The sequence below is a fragment of the Xiphophorus hellerii genome, chromosome 4, assembly GCF_003331165.1.
Source record: "Xiphophorus hellerii strain 12219 chromosome 4, Xiphophorus_hellerii-4.1, whole genome shotgun sequence".
Classification (NCBI taxonomy): Eukaryota; Metazoa; Chordata; class Actinopteri; order Cyprinodontiformes; family Poeciliidae; genus Xiphophorus; species Xiphophorus hellerii.
In genome coordinates this window covers 13,115,054-13,136,075 of record NC_045675.1, presented here as the reverse complement: position 1 = coordinate 13,136,075, position 21,022 = coordinate 13,115,054, and the positions used below count along the sequence as shown (strand labels likewise).

Here is a 21,022-nt window from a genome sequence, read left to right as displayed (position 1 = left end):
AGGTATGTTACTGTCTGACCCGGGACAACTAACCTTAATCCTCGTGTTTAAACAGACCGTCTGTATGTGGCATTTCTGCTCAAACACTGACAAACACACACTGTTACCCGGAAGTAACCGAATAAAGCTGCAAATGTAGAAGTTATGTGAAGAATCGAGACTTTAAAATGTCAGTCCATTAAAACATTTATTTATCTTTGTCTAGGTTTTATTTGTTGATCTCAGTGGATACCAGTTATGATAACAAATGGACTGTTTTACTGTCATAATTGTTATTATTAAAATGTTAAAGCAATCAGCTGCTGTTTCCTCAGATTCCTGGTGACATCTGTTGGTCAGACTCTGCAACACCGAACCTGACCGAATATTGAAACGCAAGGAGTGGGAATATGTCATAACAATCTAAGATAAACAAATTAGGGTTTTTTATTTTATTTTTAATCAGTTTTTAAAACACTGATTACTGAGTGCATGGTTTCTGCCATGTTGGATTTGAATGTTCAGCTGTGAAGACGCTAGGTGACAGCAAAACCTAAATTTGTAATAGCGCTGAAGGAAAGTTTGGGTTCAACCTAAATAAAATATTGATAAAATGTAAATGTATTAAAGTTTCATACATTTTGTCACGTTATGATCACAAATGTCAGTGCATTTTTATTACAATTTTGTATGATTTATTACTATTTTATATGATTTCCCGAAAAATATTTTCTTTTACAATATCTATCTGTCTGTCCAGAAAAACGAGTAAATCTCCTCCCTCGCCGTACGCCGTCATGTCTGACCAGGTTGTGCGCCGGCTGTTGGTAATGAAGCCGCCCAACGTTTGCTGACGTAATTTCCGTTGCGCGAATCTACAAATTTGGCGCCGCAGCCTCGCAATCAGACACAGGAGCGTCCAGCAGAGAGATAATTACAGAAATGTCCCTCGGTACTGATGTGTTGGGACAGATTGTAGCGGTACATTTTTAAGTTTTTTTGTGGGCGGCGTTTTTATGTTGATCTGCTGGAGATGCGGCCCGGGTCGTGTTTGTTCTGGCGTCGTTAGCTGACTCCACCGGGGAAACTCTTCACTTCACAACCCGATCAGATTCAGCTTATTGAACTGCATACTGATCGATACAAAGCTAACATTGATCAAAGCTAATATTTATCCTCAGTCACAATGAAGAGGAACAAGATGAAGAAAACCAAGGTGAGTCACAATTTTAGTAACTAAAAAACAGAGCTGGATGTGAAGTTTATTAATAATCTAAAACTTTCCTAGTGTTATAATTTCTGTGCTTTGACTGTTTAAACAAGAAAACCTTTGAATGTTTTGAGTTGGTCACAAGGTTGTCATGCAGCGCTGCAACTGGGCAACAACAAATTCCTGCCCGTTTTTTCTGATTGGTTTTTCTCTTCATCATTCTGACTCTGATTGGTTTTTCTCTTCATCATTCTGACTCTGATTGGTTTTCTCAGGTGACTGCTGGGTTAGTGGGAGAGCAGCGGAACATCTCTTCATTCTTTTGCTCCAAAGACCAAAAGGTAAGTCCTGGATACGGGTTTTTTTTTTAACTATTATTTGATTACAAACCAGTTTGTTTGTTTTTTATTTGGACGGTTGCTCCAGCTCTGTCAGGTGCATGTGGTGATTATTAAAATTCAAGCCTTGCCTCTGCAGATCTGGACTTTGACTCGGCCATTCTAACATAAACCACTCCTTTGTTGATCTAACTTTATGGTTGTCATTGATATCCCGCTGAAAGGTGAACCTTTGAGTTTGCTTTTTCAGACTAACTTCTCTGAAAAAATGCTTATTGCTGATAGCGTTTCATTTGTGCAATTATTTACAAATGGTTCAGTTTTGGACTTACAATAAAATAGAGTTAAGCTTTATTGTCATTGCACATAAAGCAACGAAATGCAGTTTGCATCCATCCAGAAGTGCTAAGCAAGAAAAAAATAAATAAATATATATATTACAAATGTACATTTAAGTTTTTTATAAACAGGAGTGGATTATCTATAAACTAGACCTAAAAAGGTCTATTTTTCTTTGCTCTCTGCTGCATGGCTTGTAGAAAATGTAAACATAATTTCTGATATCTAAAAGCCAGATCTGTGGAGTCCTCTGGTCAGCAGGGTTTCCAACCTGAGCGTTGAATCTCTGCAGCTCCTCCAGAGTTACCGTGGGCGTTCTGGTTGCGTTTCTGATTAATGTTCTCACCTGGCCTGTCAGGTTAGGTGGATTTTGAAATGTTGCAGTAATAAATGAATTGATGGCATGGTAAATTAAAACAAGCTCGATAATTTATATTTTAATGATTTTTAGTTTTTCTCTTTTCTGTCTTTCCACCAAAAACTGGACGACCAAAGGCTTCAGTTTGGTGCTTCGATCTCAGCTGGTTTATGTTGCTTTTATTTATTTATTTTGGATATTTAAAATGTCTTCCAGTTCCAGATTTAAATGTTCATTAGAGCTTCAAGTTTATTGATCTCTGAGATTGTGGTCTTGCATTATTATACCATTATAATTATGTTACTTGAAAATGGCGTTAAAACAACAATTTCATTGTTTACCACAATAACTTCAGGGACAATTTATCATCTAGTAAAATTTATCGTGACAAGTCTAGTTGTCATTGTCTTTGGGATTCGGTTTGTTCTTTAATTACATCCAACAAGCGCGAGGCCTTGAAAGAAGATGTTCAATTTAAGTGAGATTAGATTACGCTCATTAACTCTACGTAATTACAGGATGATTTTTAAAGACGGTTAGTTGAACTGGGTTTTATTTAGTGGATTTAAAGAAAAAGTAGCAGAATTCAGTCGTATGCCACACATGTCAGATTAGATTTTTTAATAACTGTATTTAATGTTGAGTAGTTTGGGTGGCATGAATACTTGTGGAAGGAACTGTATTGTCTCCTCTGTGTTCAAATGAAGTTTCTCCAATCTTATTCTCTGTTTTTTAGATTTTGTCATCAACCAGCAAAGCTGAGCCTCAGATTAAAGAAATTAAATTCAGACTAAGCACTCCTCCTCCGAGGCGGAGCGTCTTCGGTGACCTTGAAAACCTCCTTGCCTCGTCCCCAGACCTCCTCCTCTCTGTCCCAGAGACGCCCAGCAGTCAGATCAGACCTTCCTGCTCTTCTCCCTCCAGGCGGGCCGGTCAGCCGCACTCCGACCCAAAACTTTGCCAGCGGTCGCCCATCTGTCGCAGCCCCAGCACCAAAAGTATCAGAGTGGGGAAAATAATGACTGAGGAGGGAGAAGTAAATAAGAGTGTAAACAGATTATCTAGCCCGTCGAAGCGACTCTTCAGCCCCAATGAAGAGTCGCACAACGCAAAGAAAGCAAGAACTTCACTACCGAAAGCTTTGATTGACTCCACAGAGACGCCTCTTCTCACTGCCGGCCAAACAGACCTCTCTCTGGGAGGAGACAGGAAACGCCAGCAGCAGCAGCAACAAGAAACGACAGATTCATGTTTTACTGTGATAACAGAAGTGCAAGGTTCCCTGGAGAAGGACACCTGCACTTCTGCTGCTCCTTTACCTAAACAAAGTGCTCAAGAGTTGGAGGTGGTCCCAAAAGAGAGGACGGCTATACATGGAACACACGGAGATGGGAACAAGAAGACGCACTGTGATCAGGAGCAAGGCGGAGTTGGTAAGCAAATCTCAACGTTTCCATGGCAAACAAGCTGGTCAGTAGATTTAATGGCTATTTAAATGGGACCTATTATGCAATTCACATTTTTATGTCTCCATTTGGGTCACCACTGCTTCTAAAAGCATCCCACATGTTTAAAGAAACCACCCAGATGGTTTTTGGTAATAAGTTAATACTTTTTGGTGTCTGGAAAATGAGCCGGTACAGAAATCTCCCAAATATTAAGTCAGAATCAGCCGGCACTGGTGCCGTTACCTAGCAACCCCAGTGAAGCCCAGCCGGCCACCAGCAACCCGACCTTAGCTCCTGCATGGTTGGCCAGCTGGTTTCACTGCTGTACAATGGCTGCTGGAAGAGACAAGTGTTTTGTTGTTGTTTTACCATCCAGAAACCACTTGCTGCATTCTTGTCTTTTGTGCAGGAGTCTCCACTTCTGCTTTTCGAAGCTGTATGGTCGTATAAATGCGCATCTGCTTGCAGCCATTTTAATGTGCGAGTGTAAACATTGAGTTGGGGGCGTGGCCAACAGCTGTTTATTTGGATCTAAATTAACAACAAACCCTAAAACATCTCATTCTGAAAGGAGCAGACTAAAACCTCATTATCTAAAATAATGATTTCTTCCAAAAACATATAATTAACATGTATCCTAACTTGTTCAAAGAAACATAATAAGTCACCTTTAAAAGAGGCTAAAATGTGTTAAAGATGTAACTCTAAAATATTTCCTTAAAATCACAGCAGAGTAGACCTGAAGAAAATATTCTAATATATAAATGTTAAACATAATTTTCTTTAACTCTTAGCTGTTACAGGAATGTTTTCTAACGTTGCTTTTTCTCTAATTATCACCAAGCAGCTGAATCTGGACCAGCGTCTACTGGTCCCAGTGAGGATGGCTTTGAGGAGAGCTGGTTTACTGACCAAATGGATGATCATGAAGCTACGGAGAATAAGTCCAAAAAGCTTCTGTAAGAGTCTCTTTTTTTTTGACTAAAAGTCATCTTAATAAAAATATGCATGTATTATTTAACTTTTTTTAACAGAAAGTAATGTTTTCTGGTTTTACAGTAAGGTACCAGATCATGTGATCCTTTCTGAGGGACCAAATAACCGATATCTGGTTTTGGACATCGAGGAGAAACCGGGACACAAATCACTGACCATCTCATGCTGCAGGTCTCTGCTTCCAACCGAGACCTGCCTGCTCAAAGACGGATGGTAAAACTCTCTGTTTGCCCATATACACTATATTTATCCTGTTACTTCCCTTGTAGTCATTTTTACATTTTCTATGGAACCAGTAATGTTTTCTTGTTGTTGTTTTTTCATAAACAGCATGAATGATGCTCAAGCTGGATGCTTCATTTTTGGTTTTCTTGTTTGGGTGGAACTGAAGTAGGGAAGGCAATCAAGGGCGATATTCATGACAGACACTTTACTTGATTCATACGGAGTTTCTGACTCCCGCTGCCTCCTAAACTCTGAGCCGTTCAGAGGGAGGAGGAGGAAGGAGCGCTGTTCTGGAGACACTGTGGTGCGCCTTCAAAATAAAAGCACGCGAGTGGAAGATTTCAATATTCTTTGCAGCTGTGGTGAAATTATTGGGTGGGATGAATGTGACTGTCTCCAATATTGGGGGGGGTGAGAGACGCGTCCCGGTTCCTACAGCTATGTTGACAATAAATCAATAACGATATATATCGCAATAGACACATCAATATCAATCTGATAGAATATTCACTGAACCCAGACCCAGAACCGCACAGCATTCTGGGAGATATAGGCAGAGGAAAGACTAGCTGTTCAACTAGCAAAGCTCGGTTGGTGGAATCAACTCACTTACTGCACTCTTTGGTTACCTAGCAACTCATTCATTCTCTGGTTACCTAGCAACAACCTGCTGAGTAACTGCCGCAGAAGCAGTTTAAAGTTTCACCACTGTGCCTCATAACTGCTTAAAAATAATGATGATTAAAAAACAGTGAAGAGTGAATACTGTGGATAAAACAGAAAAGGTCACGCCGCCAGTTTTGGTTATATTTCAGATATTTAAAACAGAAAAACTAATCAATAATTATCAATATTGACCCATGGTAGTAGTCAATAATGAGGCCCGTGGTAGTGAGCCATTTCCTTCCCAATGAGAAACTTCACCTGATTTTTAGCCTTTTTGCAGTTCAGAGAAATGTGACGTCACTATCAGTTCCCACAAGCCTGAACCGGAAGTGATCTGCGCGGCCGCCTTCTTAGAAGACAAGCGTAGCCTAGCAAATATAGTTAGCTCTATATTTGTGAGCTAACAGGAGTTTCTCTGGGTCCTCCGCCGATATTAAAAGTATAAAGCTAAATGTTGGTCTAAAGTAATAAGTATTACACAGTTTATAAAAGTAGCTAAATATTCTTATGTTCTTGTACTGTTTATAAATTAGGAATGAGGCGAGAGCTGGTTCTAAGCTTGTGGCTTGGTTATTGTTGTCATAGCAACTGCCTACTAAGATGGCTGTCAGTTACAACCTTCCCAAGGTGTGACGTCATGAGAACTAAATATATCATGATTCTTTTTTTTTTTTTTTTTTTTTGCCTCTTGGTTCCTGTGTTTTGTCATATTTTTATTCATTTGTTCGTTGTGCATCAGCCTCAAAGTGTCGCGTCTTTTCGTCTCTCTGCAGGGAGTTGACCCCCGTCTGCCGCGGTGATGTGGTTCATCTGGAGGGCCGCTCTGAAGGCGGGGCCTGGTTGGTCGACAGGGAGCGGGGTTTCCTGGTTCTCCAGCCCGACAGCCTCATCTCAGGGACCAGCATCTCCAACTCCATCCGCTGCATGAGGCGAGCAGTGCTGGGAGAAATGTTCAAGGTGAAAGTTATGCTCTTACTTTAACTTACAGGTCATACCTTTAATCGGTGTTTGATGGAAACATGATGCATTTCTCTTGATTTTGATGCAGAGATTTGACGGTGGCTCTAAGCAGATGCTTAATGGCACCATGGTGCACGAAGTCTTCCAGAGAGCAGCTTCAGCCAAAGATTTCTCTCTGCAGAAACTTTCCCAGCTGGCTGACGAAGCGCTGCGAAATCACCGTTACCTTGGAGACATGTAGGGCGTCTTATCACACTGTAACATCCTGCAGACTATTTACCTTTAAACAAATTTAAAACTACAATCAGAATGAGTCAAGAACTCTCTCAGATATTTAAATATAACAAATTTTTAATGGGAATAACATTGAACTCAACTTTAGTTTTCAAATTTCTTCTGCAGGCTTAATGCACAGGGTTACATTTTTAAATTGATTGGATTGATTTTTACTACATTTACTTATAAACACACATTAGAACTTTATCAGTTATCAATGTTTAATTAGATCTTTTAACTATTATTTAACTGGTCCGTGTAAGAATAGATAGTGGTTATAATGAATGACGTCTAGGGCTGAAGTGATTAATCGGATTAATCATGACAAATCGATTAATTGTTAACTGAAATACAGACTATAAAAAAAGGTCATTTGTGAAAGAAAGAGCAGCAATTAAGCCAAAACTGTACAAAAAGTATATGTTCAGATTGACTTTATTTTTGTAAGCTAACATTACAAAACAGAAAACAAAACGAGATTCTACTTTACAAACCAATAATTTTCCAAAAACAAGCTGAATATATATTTCGTATTTGTGAATATGTTCTAACCAAAACTCCTCCAGAGGCATAGTTTTAGCTTCATCTGGTTCAAATTACTGTAAAAATGTATTGAGAAACATTTACTGTCCAGTTATTACTCACTGCTACTACACCATATTGATAATTCAAGCAGAAAGGATCGAGCTTCTCACACGTTGATGTTGGAGATCATTTTTACCTGCAGATGCATCCTCTGCTACAAATGATTGAACGTTCACTCAAAGAAAGCTGTTATTGGAGTTTAGGAATAAAAAGTTTATTTTCTTATTTAAAAAGGGATTTCATTGTTCATTTGCATCTTTTAACATATTTCTAATGTATAAAAATGACTTAAATTCGAAATAAAAATATCTGACAATTTTTAGAAATCTGATCAATGGCCAGAATAATCTATAGATTAATCGATTGTTAAAAATAATCATTGGTTGCGGCCCTAATGATGCCACTCTTCTTCTTCATGTGTTCTATTTGTGTTCACAGGTATGCTTTAGGAGTAAGTCAGGAGGAGATGCAGCAGGAGCTGCATGATTACCTCCCATCACTGGAGCATTGGGCAAATGAATACCTCTGTTCTTCTACACCAAAACCAATCAGCTCTAAAAGGTAAGAACCTCGATTAAAAACACTCCAGTTATCAGAATGTGCTGATTGTTTGTCCGTCTGCTTGATCGCAGCAGGTGCCAGGCCCCGCCTGCTGTTTTCACGCTAACAGAGCTGGCGGACATAGAGGAGAACGTCTGGTCCCCCAGATTCGGCCTCAAGGGGAAAATAGACGTGACGGCGAAGGTCCGAATCCAAAGGTCGCAAAACGGCAGCAACAGAGTCTGTGAGGAAAAGACCGTCCCACTGGAGCTGAAGACTGGCAGGGAGTCGAACTCCATCGAACATCGCAGTCAGGTCGGAGCAGCTTCCCGGGCTTCCCCAGGTTGTTTGGAAGAATAATCATCCATGTAAATGTGGTTCTGTTTGTGTTCAGGTGATCTTATATACACTGATGAGCATGGAGAGATACGGCCCTGAAATCGGCCTTCTGCTTTACCTGAAGACGGGAAACATGCACCCAGTGGCAGCCGGCCACATGGACCATCGAGGTACGACGAGCCCAAAAGAACCTCAGCAGGTTTCAGATATTTTCACACAGCAGCTCTGGAGTTTATCTGGGAACCCAGAACGGAAACAGTAACGGATCGGGCTTTTTGTGACGGAACAAATCTGTGCCACTAGTCGCTCTTCTCTTTGTTCGTCTCTGGCTTTGGGAAAGGTTTGTTTTCTGACTGAAGCTGATTTTATTTCAAACTAACTTACAGCCAGAACTGGGCAAGAAAAGTTGTTTTTATCAATAAATCAAATATTTGGTCTTTGAAGATTCAGTTTTTGGAAAATCTGGATGTTTTTTCACCAATGCAGGGATTGGTCTGCCCACGGCGGCCATCTTGTTTTACAACTTCTACTTATTTGGACTTTGAATTCAGGTTAACTCTATGACACAGTATTACTACCAGCCAACATATTTTATTTATTTTTTAAAACAATGAAGTCATATTGTTACAAGAATAAAGTCTTATGACCATAAAGTACAAATAATGAGAATAACGTTTTAATATTACCAGAGTAAAATCGTCATCTGGAGACAGGGAAGTAGTAATTTCATGAGAACTGTAACATGAAAAATAAAAAAAATTAATTATCCAAAATCTTTCTCAATAAGATTACTTTTTTCTGTCAATTTTAAGATGATGCTCTGGTAACTTTGCATCTTTATTCTCCTAATATTATTAATGTATTCTCATAGTCAAACAAAACTTGTAAAAGCCTGGCCCTAATAAGCTGTCATATAACTCATAGAAGGGATGTTTGGGATGAGAGCAAATGTTTGAAAATATTTTCTATAGGGAAATAAAGCGAGGAAAAAACAGACTAAAATTAGGAGTCTGGTATGAAAATAAAATCTGTGATTTTATTTTTAAGGCGTATACCCTTGAACATTCTCACATTTTGTCCTTTTACAACCTCAAACTTTAAAGTATTTTTATTGAGATTTTAGATAAAAACAAAGCAGTTCAGGGTTGTAAAATGTAAAACATGGTGGGGTCACAATCATTACTATGGGGAGGTTGTAAAGCTAAATATGGGGCCATGTTAAACCTGTTAAAACAGTGCGATACAGTGATGCATTGTGGGTTTTTTGCAGAGCTGCTGAAGCTGAGGAACTCACTGGTTCATCACATTAACCACTTTGCAGAGAAAGGAGCCGATCGGAGTCGCCTGTCCAGACTTCCTGACATCCTGACCAGCAGGCAGACCTGCCAGTACTGCCCTCAGAAACTAAACTGTGCTTTATACGAGCGGTAAACCCTCTTTAAATCTCATGCAGACTTAAAAACCAACCACAGGAAGGGTCAATGCCTGTCTTCTGTCTCATTGTCTTCGATCCAGGGTGGTGGACTCCACCTCTGCGGATGTGGGTGAGGACGCCGTGCAAGCCTTTCTGCAGCAGGAGACGAGTCACCTGACCCGTCCACATCTGGACTACTTCGCTCACTGGCTGCTGCTCTGCAGCTTGGAGGCGTCCACCATGGAGGCCAAGAGCGGCCGAAAGCGTGTCTGGCTGCAGTCGGTCCTGGAGAGGTAGCAGTCTGTGGCTTTCATCCTTTTTCTGAGTTGTCATTTTTTTATTGTTTAAAAATGAACAAAAACTTCTAACATTTGGATCTGTAGAGCTTCTAGAATAAGCCCAAACGCTTAAAAAAACCAAACAACGGTGCAGTTCCCATCGAATGTGACTTTCAAATCAAGAGGTTTTTGAAATGGCTCATTTTCCAGACACCAAAAAACATGAACTTATTGGTTAATAAAATGTGGTTGGAAATAAGTTGATGTATTTTGGTGTCTGGAAAATTAGCCTTTTCAAAAACCTCCTGATTTATAAGTCACATTAGATGGGAACTGCAGCGTTACCTAACAACCCCAGCTGAGTCTGGTCCCGTTACCTAGCAACCCAATCCACAATGTTAGGTCAGCCGGTTTTACCGCTGTCTTTGCTGTACAATGGCTGCTGGAAAAGACAAGATACTTTTCTGTAAACAGTTGTTGACTTACCATCCAGAAACCACTTGCTGCTTTCTTATTGATTGTGCAGGAGGCTCCACTTAACATTAACTGTAAAGCAACAACTTAGATCAGAGCTGAAAGAAATTGATCATTTTAACCTCATTTCTTGTAGGATTTCATCTTTTCTAATATTTTCTCATCAGTACACTTCAGATTTTTTTCTTAATCTCATCAGACCTTCTCATAAGCTGAATTTTCAGCTCTTTGATTTTGACTTTAATGCGTTTTCAGTGAGAAGAGCGGCAGCTGTGTGGGAAACCTGCAGCTCAGCGACTCGGTGACCGCTCAGTCTGAAGGCGTCTTCGTCCACCGTTTCCTGCGCAGCGCGGCCGACTCGCAGCAGGCCGCCAACCACTGTGGCCTGACCAGCGGAGATCGCGTCGTTGTCAGCGACCAAGAGGGTCGTCTCATCGGCTTGGCAACAGGATACCTGAAAGGAGTCAACGCGACGTCGGTCAGCTGCACTCTGGACAGGTGGGCTCTATGTTCACAACTCATCCTGTTGGACTCAGCAGAAGGCTTTCACCTGATTTCTTCTGTTTAACAGGGACCTGTCAAAGTTCAGCGGCGTTTTGTTTCGACTGGACAGCGATGAAGGAGTGGTGGGCCTCAGCACTCACCTCAGCAATCTGTCCAGGCTAATGGAAAACTCTGGCGACAGGTGGAATCAGGGAAACATGAGTAGAGCATCTTCAAATATCATCTTAAAGTTTGACTTAAATCCCTCTCTGTGCAGCGAGCGTCTCAGGGAGCTGGTTGTTGACCTTCGACCTCCAGAGTTTATCACCAACCTCAGCTCTGTTCTACCCAGAGAGGCCAAGGACACAGTGGCCAACATCCTCAAAGGTGCTCAAGATCTGAAATCAGCCTGTTTAAGTTGTTCCTTATGTTCAGGTTAGCCTCATAGATCAGTGGTGTTTATAGAATAGAATATACTTTATTGGTCCCCAAGGTGAAGATGTAGACTTATTCTACTGTTCTAGCTTTGAAATTAAAATTTTAATTGGTATTAATTAGCAGGAAATATAATTATACACAAATAAGTATGTTTTAAATAATATTACCACTGTATTCAAAGCAAAGTGGTACCAAATTATCAATAAGACAAGATATAAGTGTTTCATATGAGTCGATATTGATAATTATTTGTTCGTTTTATTGTTTTAAATATCTGAAATGCTTCCAAACTGGCAGCATGACCATTCCTGTTTTATCCAGTTGTAACTCCATGTCATTGTTTTTTATATTTCAACAGTAGCCAAACCTTAAACTGCTGCCGTGGCAGTTACTATACATGTTGTTGCTAGGCAACCAAAGAATGACTGAGTTGCTAGGTAACCAGAGAGCGAGTTAGGCGATTCCACCAAACTTGTTTAACTGGCCATGAGAGGTTGAGCAACTAAGGTCTTTCCTCTGCCTACATCCCCCAGAATGCTTTGCGGTGGTGGATCTGAGTTCAGTGAAATTATTAAATATTCTATCAGACATGTTATTCAATGAAACTATCGTTACTTACATTGTTATTGGTTTGTTGACTGGCCTTATGAGATTTTTATTTCATCCGGAGCCCAAAGGTGTTCTTCGCTCTTGAACTGTTTCACATTTTGTCACATTACACTGACTGCAATGGGTTTTGGGTTTTGTTGGGATTTTATGTGATCAACGAAGCACATTGATGTGAGGTGAAAGTAAAATGCTATGTGGTTTTCAAAAGTCTCTGCAAATAAAAATCCAATGTGAGACCCACTTGTATTGAACAGGATGCATTAGATATTACATACATCTCTGGTTTAACGTCGGCTCCCACATCATCTTTCACTTGTTTTGATCTGTTAATGCAGTTTTTCTCAAACCGTGGGTCCGGACCACTGGTGGGCGCCCCCTAGTGGTACTTCACTGCATGTAAACATCTGTTTATTTGCTGTGATGCTAGGTCAAAGTGCGACGCTACAGCTTACCAAAGGATTGTGTTTAAAAATAATAGTGGATAAATGGCTTATGACAGGGTCTAAAAGAAAAGAAAAACTAAAGATAAAGGGGGAAAGTTTCTAAGGGTGAGTTGCAAAATGTTTGTCTTGAACTTTATAGTGAAACATAGCATGCCACAAGCATGCAGATCTATGTTTGCGGCTGTGCTAAGTGCAAAATGATGGTGATAAAGTGTTGAGCAGCGCTGCGCCCCACGGTGACTAACTGCATCTTAACACCTAAAATAAAATTATTTATGTTGGACTGTCCACTGACTGAAAGAAAATGTTTCTTTTTGCCAAAGCAACTCAAGTCTATTTTTCTTTTATTACACCTCTAAATTACAAATAGCCCTAAAATGTTACTAATGCACACAACCTCTGTAAATAACTCAAAATGCCCCGAGTTGACTTGTTCACGGTTTTATTTTGGCCAATCACATTTACAAAACTAGCACAACCTACACATTAGGAGGAACAAAGACTGAGCTAAGAGGCTAATATTTTAATTTCAGGTTGTGTAAGATGTGTTACCGCGGGAGCAATTTCAATTAGTTTATCCGTGAGAGAAACAATGTTTTAATGTTTATCTGTCTGTGTAGGTCTAAACAAACCCCAGAAACAGGCCATGAAGAAGGTTTTGCTGTCCAAAGACTTTACCCTCATAGTTGGGATGCCTGGAACCGGCAAGACAACGACCATCTGCACACTGGTAGACCTCAAACAAATCCAAACCTTCACTCCGTTTGCCTTTTCCTTCCCCTCTGACTCCCTCCGTCATCATCACTTCTCCGCCATCAGGTGCGTATCCTGCACGCCTGTGGGTTCAGTGTGTTGCTGACCAGCTACACCCACTCTGCTGTGGACAACATCCTGCTGAAGCTCAAGCGCTTCCGGGTCGGCTTTCTGCGTCTGGGTCAGGGGCAGAAGGTCCATCCGGAGATCCTGCCGTTCACAGAGGAGAGCGTGAGGAGGAAGGACGTTCACACGCTCACAGAGCTGCAGCAGCTTTACTGCAAAGAAGTGAAGAAGAGTTTTTTAATTTTTTTGTATTTGTTGCTGGAAATTAATTTATCACATGATAAATTAAAATGAACTCAATAATTTCCATTTGCATGATTAATCGTTCTTCTCTTCCTACCAAAAACTGGATGACAAAAGTCTTCAGTCTGGTGCTTTAGACCTTTTTTGAAGGACAGTTTTGTTTACAAAAACCTCATGATTAATTTTATTGTTTTTGTTTATTTATTTTGGATATTTAAAATGTCTTGCAGTCCCAGTGTTAGATGTTCATGAGAATTTATGTTGATTCATCTTTGAGAATGTATTATTATGGCATTAAATTATCTGAAAATGATCTCAAAACAACATTCTTCTTCTTTATTGCAATAATTTTTGTGACAATTTAATAGTCAGCAAAATTTGTTACCATTTGTTTTTATTTTCCTGAATTAATAATCTTGTCACGTTTCGTTCCAGCTGGTCGTAGCGACCACATGCATGGGCATCAAGCATCCGATCTTCACGCGCCGGCGGTTTGACTTCTGCGTCGTAGACGAGGCGTCGCAGATCAGCCAGCCGATCTGTCTGGGTCCGCTTTTCTACGCCAAGCGGTTCGTCCTGGTTGGAGATCATCAGCAGCTGCCGCCGATTGTTCAGAACCAGGAAGCAAGGTGGAGAATATTTCATTACTAATGAGGCGCAAAAAAAGACTTACAAACTCTGTCAGGTCTTGAAAAATGTGATGCTGTCAAATGTGCTGCCATTATTATTATTTTCCTCTTAAGGTCTTTTGGGATGGATGAAAGTCTGTTTAAGCGACTTGCGCTCCACAGTGAAGCGGTGGTGCAGCTGAACGTACAGTACCGGATGAACAGGTAAACACTGCTGAGAGAAAACTGGATGCTTCTGCAGTAAAGATTATGTGGGTTGTTGTAAAATCAAAGGAAATAATTACAGGATTTTAATGTCTCTTTACAAAGAAAAACTGGGAAAAACTTGCACCGCTTTGCTCCTTTACACTCTGAGAACATTTAGTTCAAAATTCATATTCAAATATTCTTTGTTGATCCCAAAGAGAAATTAAATGTTGTAGATGGTGATCGCTGTTTGCAGGACAGATCTCCTGTAGCAGTCTGTATTACAGCAAATTTTAAGAAGCCTCTGACTGAAGACACTCAATCTGTTTGTAAGCTAAATTAAGAGAGACTGGTAATGTTTCTGAAAAAGAATAGGAGCATTTTTAAACATTTAATCTGATCTTTTCAAAACTCAAAAAGCTTCCTCGCTTTGTCGCCTCTGGAAAAAAATGTCAACTTTACTATGAATATGGAAATAATTTGCCCAGAGTAAGTTTTTACATGGCCCACTAGACTTTAGGATATAGAAAAAGAGCTGTCAAGATAACATTTATCTGCTTAAATATTACTTTATCAATCAATTCAAAGCAGTTTTTTTCTGTATGCAGCCAAATTACATCAGTGTGAATGCAGAGACAGCTATTTATTAATATTTTAACAGTTTAACGGGTAGTTTTATCAACACATTCTGCCACAACCGACCCTTTAAAAACATGTGATCTTCAAAATGCAAGCGAGTTTAGAGTGTCCTTAAAAATTCAAAAATTATTAGATTTAATAAACATGAGGTGATTTAAATTTAAATGTCCAGCAATCTTCTCTAGCTTGCTTTAAGATTATTATTATTATTATTATTATTTTTTTACAAAAGTTGTTATTCTTTTATGTAGCATCTATAAAACAGTGTTTTATTTTACACTTCTGTTTTTAAATCTAGTCAGATCATGTCTCTGAGTAACTCTCTGATGTACGACGGCCGGCTGGAGTGTGGATCCGAACGGACGGCCTCGGCTCTGCTCACGCTGCCCTCGCTGGCGTCCGTCCAATCGGAGGTCACGTCCCGCTCCGAGACTCGTCCCCAGCTGGACCTGTCCTGGCTGCAGGCCGCGCTGCTGCCCTCCAACCCCGTCTGCTTCCTCGACTGCTCAGCGGTTTGTAAAATGCTGCAGCTGTTTCTATATGTCCAAGCATAAAGCCACTGAGGCTGTTAGAGTATTTATTAAAAATATGTTTATGATTCATTAAACAAGATATTTTGACTTGCAGGACACATTTACGGTGGATTATGTGTAAAAGTTTTGGTTCCTGCAGGTTCCTGCTTTGGAGTCGGTGGAACAGGGAGGAGTTAGCAATCGCACCGAAGCTGCTCTCATACACATGATGCTTTCTCTCCTCATAAAGGTTCGTTTGCTTCTAAATTAATCATTTATAAGGGCAAAAATAAGTTTAATGCACTCTTAATGCAATAAGCAATGATAATCCCATGATAAATTAATATGAGCTTGATAAGGGAAATTTTGTTTACAGTCCTCATAATGCATTTTACTTATGACTTTGGTTGTGTGTGGATTTTTTTTTATTTCTGTTTTATTTATTGTTTTTTTTACTTTGGATATTGAAATATTTTCCAGTATTCTTTACAAAATTAAATGTTATTGGTCTTTCAGAGAGTGAATTTGGATTATTATGTCATTATAAAAACAACAATACTATTGTTTATCGCAGTAATTATTGGGACTATTTATCATCCAGGAATTTTTTTTATTATGACGAGCTTAATAAATAATTATATTGTTTTGTATTTCTGCTCTAAAACTTCGTCCGTTTCCTCTGCACGCCAGGCTGGGTGTAAACCCGGTGATATTGGAGTTATCGCCCCCTACAGGCAGCAGCTGAAGTGCATCTCTGCTCTGCTGCAGTCCTCTGCTTTCTCCGGGGTGGAGGTCAACACGGTGGACCGGTACCAGGGACGGGACAAGAGTCTGATCGTTCTATCGTTTGTCAGAAGCACCACAGAGGAAGGAAACGTAGGCGTTTTCTCCTCCCAGCTTCTGTGTTTCTCCCCTTATAGCGATCCTGTCCTCATTTTGTCCTGTATATTTGCTCAGTTAGGGGAGCTGCTGAAGGACTGGAGGCGTCTGAATGTGGCTGTAACCAGAGCGAAACACAAGCTGCTGATGGTGGGCTCTGCTGCAACGCTGCGGCGCTACCCACCAGTGGAGAAACTGCTCCAGCATCTACTGCAGCAGAACATGATATCCTTTCGTAATAATTTTCTAATTGTGGATACTAAACAAATAAGTTATTTGAACTTAGATTTTATTTTTGTTTTTAAATTATTGAATAACAGAAAACTAAAATTAATGAAAGATGTCTCTTAACTCATTTCACCCCACCTGTCACAAGTTGAGATTCAATTTTTACTTTTTTTCTCTGATCTTCCCGCCAGCGCCCCCTGGCGGCCCCCACTTTTAAAAACGCTTGCAATGCAATAGTTGTTGGTAAATATCGCAAATTTCATGAATACAAACTTTGTGTGACAGAAAGATTCAGCCTGTTGGTTGGAGTTGCACTTCAGCTGAAGTGATGGTTTCTAAAAGTCAAATAGAAGAAAAACAGGAGAGAGAAAAGGGTGGATTTATCACAGAAACTGCTTTCTCTTTGCAATAATTTACATTTATATTACCATTACGTTATTTTATAATATTTCAGCCTGGATTGTACACATTTTCATGAAAAATGTGGATACCTTGATGGCTGTGGCCTCTTTCAGCAGAATAATGAGGCAAAGCATAATTACTTCAGGAACGGTTTGAGACGTGGTTAAATATGCGTGATCTCCAGTGTGAACTACAAACGACCTGAAAGTGTCCCGCATGCGCAGTAGAGGGCGCAATAACACACATAGAGAGCGCTCTCAGTGTTTCGCCATCCGCCATAAAAAGTCGTAGAAGAAGAAGCGCTCAGTGTTTGCGGAGGTAAACATGGATGCTAACGGTGTAGCATAGCTTATGATGTTGAGGTTGTTGTTCGACCGGAGGAGGCATATTAACAACTGAATCCTCATTATCGTCCGCCATGGTTGTTGTTTTTCTTCCCGCTTGTGAGGATCAGGACTCTGAATCGCCGGACCTCTTTTTTCAGTAACGAGTAATCTAACGCGTTTCTAAAATCCTATTTAAAGTTTTCCAGACAGTGGAAAACTCAAAAATAAACACAAATTACTAAAGTTTTTTTATATTGTTGTAACCATTAAAAAAAAAAATCTCCCCTTTAGTTCAACCTTATAAGTGGAGACACATTGTTGATGTTACTATTATAAAATAACTTACAATTAAGTATTGGCAAAGATCAATGTAATTTTCACAGCGTTGTTAACAGCAGCTGCTGTAAGTAACTAAAAAAGTTACTTTTAGTGTAACTTAGTTACTTTCCAAATCAAGTAGTCAGTAATCTAAGTTACTTTTTCGAGGAGTAATCAGTAATTAAAGTTACTTTTTCAAAGTAACTATACCATCACTGCTCAAAATGGCGACGTTTGTCGAGTATCAGTGACGTTCGATTGAATTCGACCTGGCCGTTTAGATTCAGGTCACATTTGAAAAATCAATATATATGATCTGTGTTCAGACTGTCATGAATTCAGTTCGTATTAATGCAAAAAAAAATAAAATAAAATCGGAATTGGGTCACTTCAGGCTGCAGGGTAAACGCAGCTTATGAAGTTACGCCTGGTTAGTGTGTATGTTTCACATTCTCATTGCAGATTGTTCTTTCTTTTTAATCCACGTCTTCAGTTTTTCTCTTTAACCATTCCTTCACATTATCCAGCTCCCCTCAGCTGCTCACAAGGCATTACCCAGCATGCTCCTCTGAACCAGTGCGCTCTCAGGGAAGTAGCTGATGGCTGCAGAAAACAAAAAGACTTACCTGGATGTTCATCGGGACACATGGAAACGCTAACAGAAAATCACACTTTTTTTTTTTACCTCAAACTAAAGTACATCATAAAACCTCAGTTGCGTTGCATAAAAACATTAGTACAGTAATCTTTCTTTTTACTTTCTCTTTCTATAAATATAAAACTTTAAATTTTGATAGTCATTTTGTTAATTTAAATCCATTTAAGATCCAATTGAAGCATTTTGCTTCTAATGTGGAACATATACTAGAAGGACTGACAGTTTTACTGCTTCTACTGGAGATAAATGTGAATAATTACACTGTGATACTTAATTTTTAAACCATTAGTTTTATTAAATACCTCTTATTAATGCTCTAATGATCCTCTAGGTGTAACTATTGGTACTGCTACATCCATTTCATTCACAAGCTCGTTATTTAAAGGTGTCGTTTTATTTTTCCAAGTTCTGGTGAAGGATTTCTAGTTTCTGACAAAACATTCTGCAGCTCAGACCTGTGATAGTAAAATATGTTTTCATTTGTTGTAACAGTTTTTGTGTGTTTTACTTTTTTTTTTTTAAGTTTTGTCTTGCAGATTTTTGCCTTTTGTGGAATGTGAATAAATAATACTTTAAAAAAAAAAAATGCTGTTTTGTTCCTGTTGTATGTTAAATATGTCACACGTCAAAATGCTCTCGCTGGATTTTCATGGTCTCTTACAATAATCTCTTTCCTGATCCTGAATATTATAACCGTGACGTGTTGAGGCTTGTAAATCCTCCACAAGAAGTGAGACATTAAGTTTATTTACTCAGTTAAAGTTTTTTCTGGCCAAGTCATTTTATATTTAATAGGAAACTCCAGTTCTGCACTCCTGCAAAGTCCTGTTAAAGTTTAAAAGCAGGAAGAAAAATATTTCTTTTGCACAATCTCTTGAATGTTTTAGGCCAGTCAGTTTACTGAGCTCCAAACAAGAACAAACTTTTTTTTCACACATAATCCTTAAAACGTTTCTCAGTTCTTGTGGAATAATTGAAAATATTTCTTATGTTCAATCTCTTTTAAACTGGAGCCTTTTTTTGCACATTTCTAAGCTGCTGCAAAGTAAACGACTCTGTAATCGTCCAGTTTCTAAATACTTGAGAGAGGAGGTTGTAGTAAATATGACAACCTGATGCAGCTGAGCTCACTTTCAAAACTCCTTTATGAAAACTACTTACTGCTCTGTTATAACAAGGAATGTATATATTTAATGTGAAGTCAAATCAGAAAAGGGAGAAAAAAGACATGCGCTCACTGTGATCCACGACCTAAAAGATGGACGGACGAAGAAAGAAAACCAAACGGGACTGGAGTTTGGGGATTCTTGGATTCTTGATCAGAGATCCTGGTCGGCTTGTTGTGAGATCGGACTGCCAGGTAACTCGCGTTCCTCCAGCTTTACCGGCCAATAAACGCCTTTTAACCGCAACGTCTGAGCTGAAGCGGCGGATTGTGGTGGTGAAGTTTGGCGTTGATTGATTAATTTTTATGATCGAACTGATTGTTGTGTTGTTGAATAGTGGGTTTGGGTGTTAAGTTTAACTATTAATTAATTTAGCATTAGATTAGGAAGAATAACAACTTGAAGCTATTTATATTTATATAATAAATATTTATGACTAATATTGAAAGGTAGATATTTGTATATTAAAATAAATAAATATGTAATTGTAAATATTAATATGAAATGTACTTTAAAGTTAGAGAACTTAAGTTTAGTTACTCGTTCATTTAACTTTAATTACTTTGTGGGTTTGATTCGCAGTGGTTTGCTTAGTATCAGTGAAGAAAAACAAGACAAGACTTGATCATTTTTTGTTAATTTTTTTATTGTTTTTTATTTTTGACATGTTAGGCTACATAAATGTATTGGGTCTGATCTTTGTGAAAGCAGGAAGAACAGATTTTCAGTTGCTCCACGCAATAAAAAGTCTTGTCTGGTCACGCTAATGGCCTTTTTTCTTCCGGTCTTGTTTTGGTCGTTTTTTATCTTCTGTCTGCTTTTCCATAGATGGACAAACATTCATATTTAAAGAAAAAGGCCAACAGCCACATAACCTTAAGATAAAAATAAGGGTAACGCAATTTCTAAGCATGATTTTATATGTATATATAATAAAATTCAGGTTAAGGACTCATTTTCACGAGTCATTTACCTGAACTTCTACCTTGATAATAAACTGGTTTTAGTAAAATGTTCTTCAAATGACTGGAAATGCATAGTGTTGAGTAGATTTTATTTTAATTTCTGGGCAGCAGACCCCACTAGGACTGCGTCGCTCCACAGCTGCTTGTGTCTCATTAATGTTGGCAGATGTTGGCAGGCATGATGTAATCTAGAGATTCTGTTTCAAACTGAGTTTATACACATCTGGAAAAAATTAAGTTTCTCTGATTTTACTCTTTATAAGAATATATTTGAGTAAAATGAACATTGTTCTTTTATTCTGTGAATTACTGACATGTCTCTTAATTTTGTTTGTGAATGTATGTAAATAAGCAGTTAGATTTAGAAAACCAACGAATATCTTCTCATGGCTTTTAGACCCGCTGGGGGCTACGACCCCCTAAAAGTCAGATCCTAGAATCGCCCCTGCTTAGTATTGTTTATATAGTTTGTCATCATTTGCTTTGTAGTATGAGTGAAATTAATTTATGTAAACTTACATGCAGATTAGTAATTATTTATTTTTCTTTTTTTGGGTTTGTTTAAAGGTTTTTACCTGCTTCTGGACCATTCATGGAATATCATGACACACATTAAATAAATGGAGGATAAAATGAAGAAAACTGCTTGGTCCT

General features: G+C 38.9%; 1 protein-coding gene across 3 annotated transcripts; it reads left to right on the top strand.

The window, feature by feature from the left end:
* Positions 1-733: 733 nt before the first annotated feature.
* dna2 (DNA replication helicase/nuclease 2) lies at positions 734-19,451 on the top strand. Of its 3 annotated transcripts, none has more exons than XM_032560930.1 (24): positions 734-1,195; positions 1,465-1,530; positions 2,961-3,657; positions 4,517-4,631; positions 4,732-4,881; positions 6,333-6,516; positions 6,608-6,756; positions 7,819-7,941; positions 8,016-8,235; positions 8,315-8,429; positions 9,530-9,686; positions 9,775-9,966; positions 10,681-10,923; positions 10,997-11,110; positions 11,186-11,295; positions 13,019-13,128; positions 13,218-13,439; positions 13,896-14,089; positions 14,204-14,293; positions 15,213-15,426; positions 15,587-15,676; positions 16,117-16,302; positions 16,384-16,530; positions 18,098-19,451. In XM_032560930.1, exons 1-24 carry the CDS (start codon positions 1,166-1,168, stop codon positions 18,149-18,151), a joined length of 3,972 nt encoding a protein of 1,323 aa, XP_032416821.1. In that variant the 5' UTR covers positions 734-1,165; the 3' UTR covers positions 18,152-19,451. The 3 variants fall into 3 exon arrangements, with proteins under 3 accessions (XP_032416821.1, XP_032416820.1, XP_032416819.1); XM_032560929.1 differs by having other exon boundaries at positions 735-1,195; positions 4,520-4,631; positions 8,013-8,235; XM_032560928.1 differs by having other exon boundaries at positions 735-1,195; positions 8,013-8,235.
* The last annotated feature ends 1,571 nt before the right edge of the window (positions 19,452-21,022 follow it).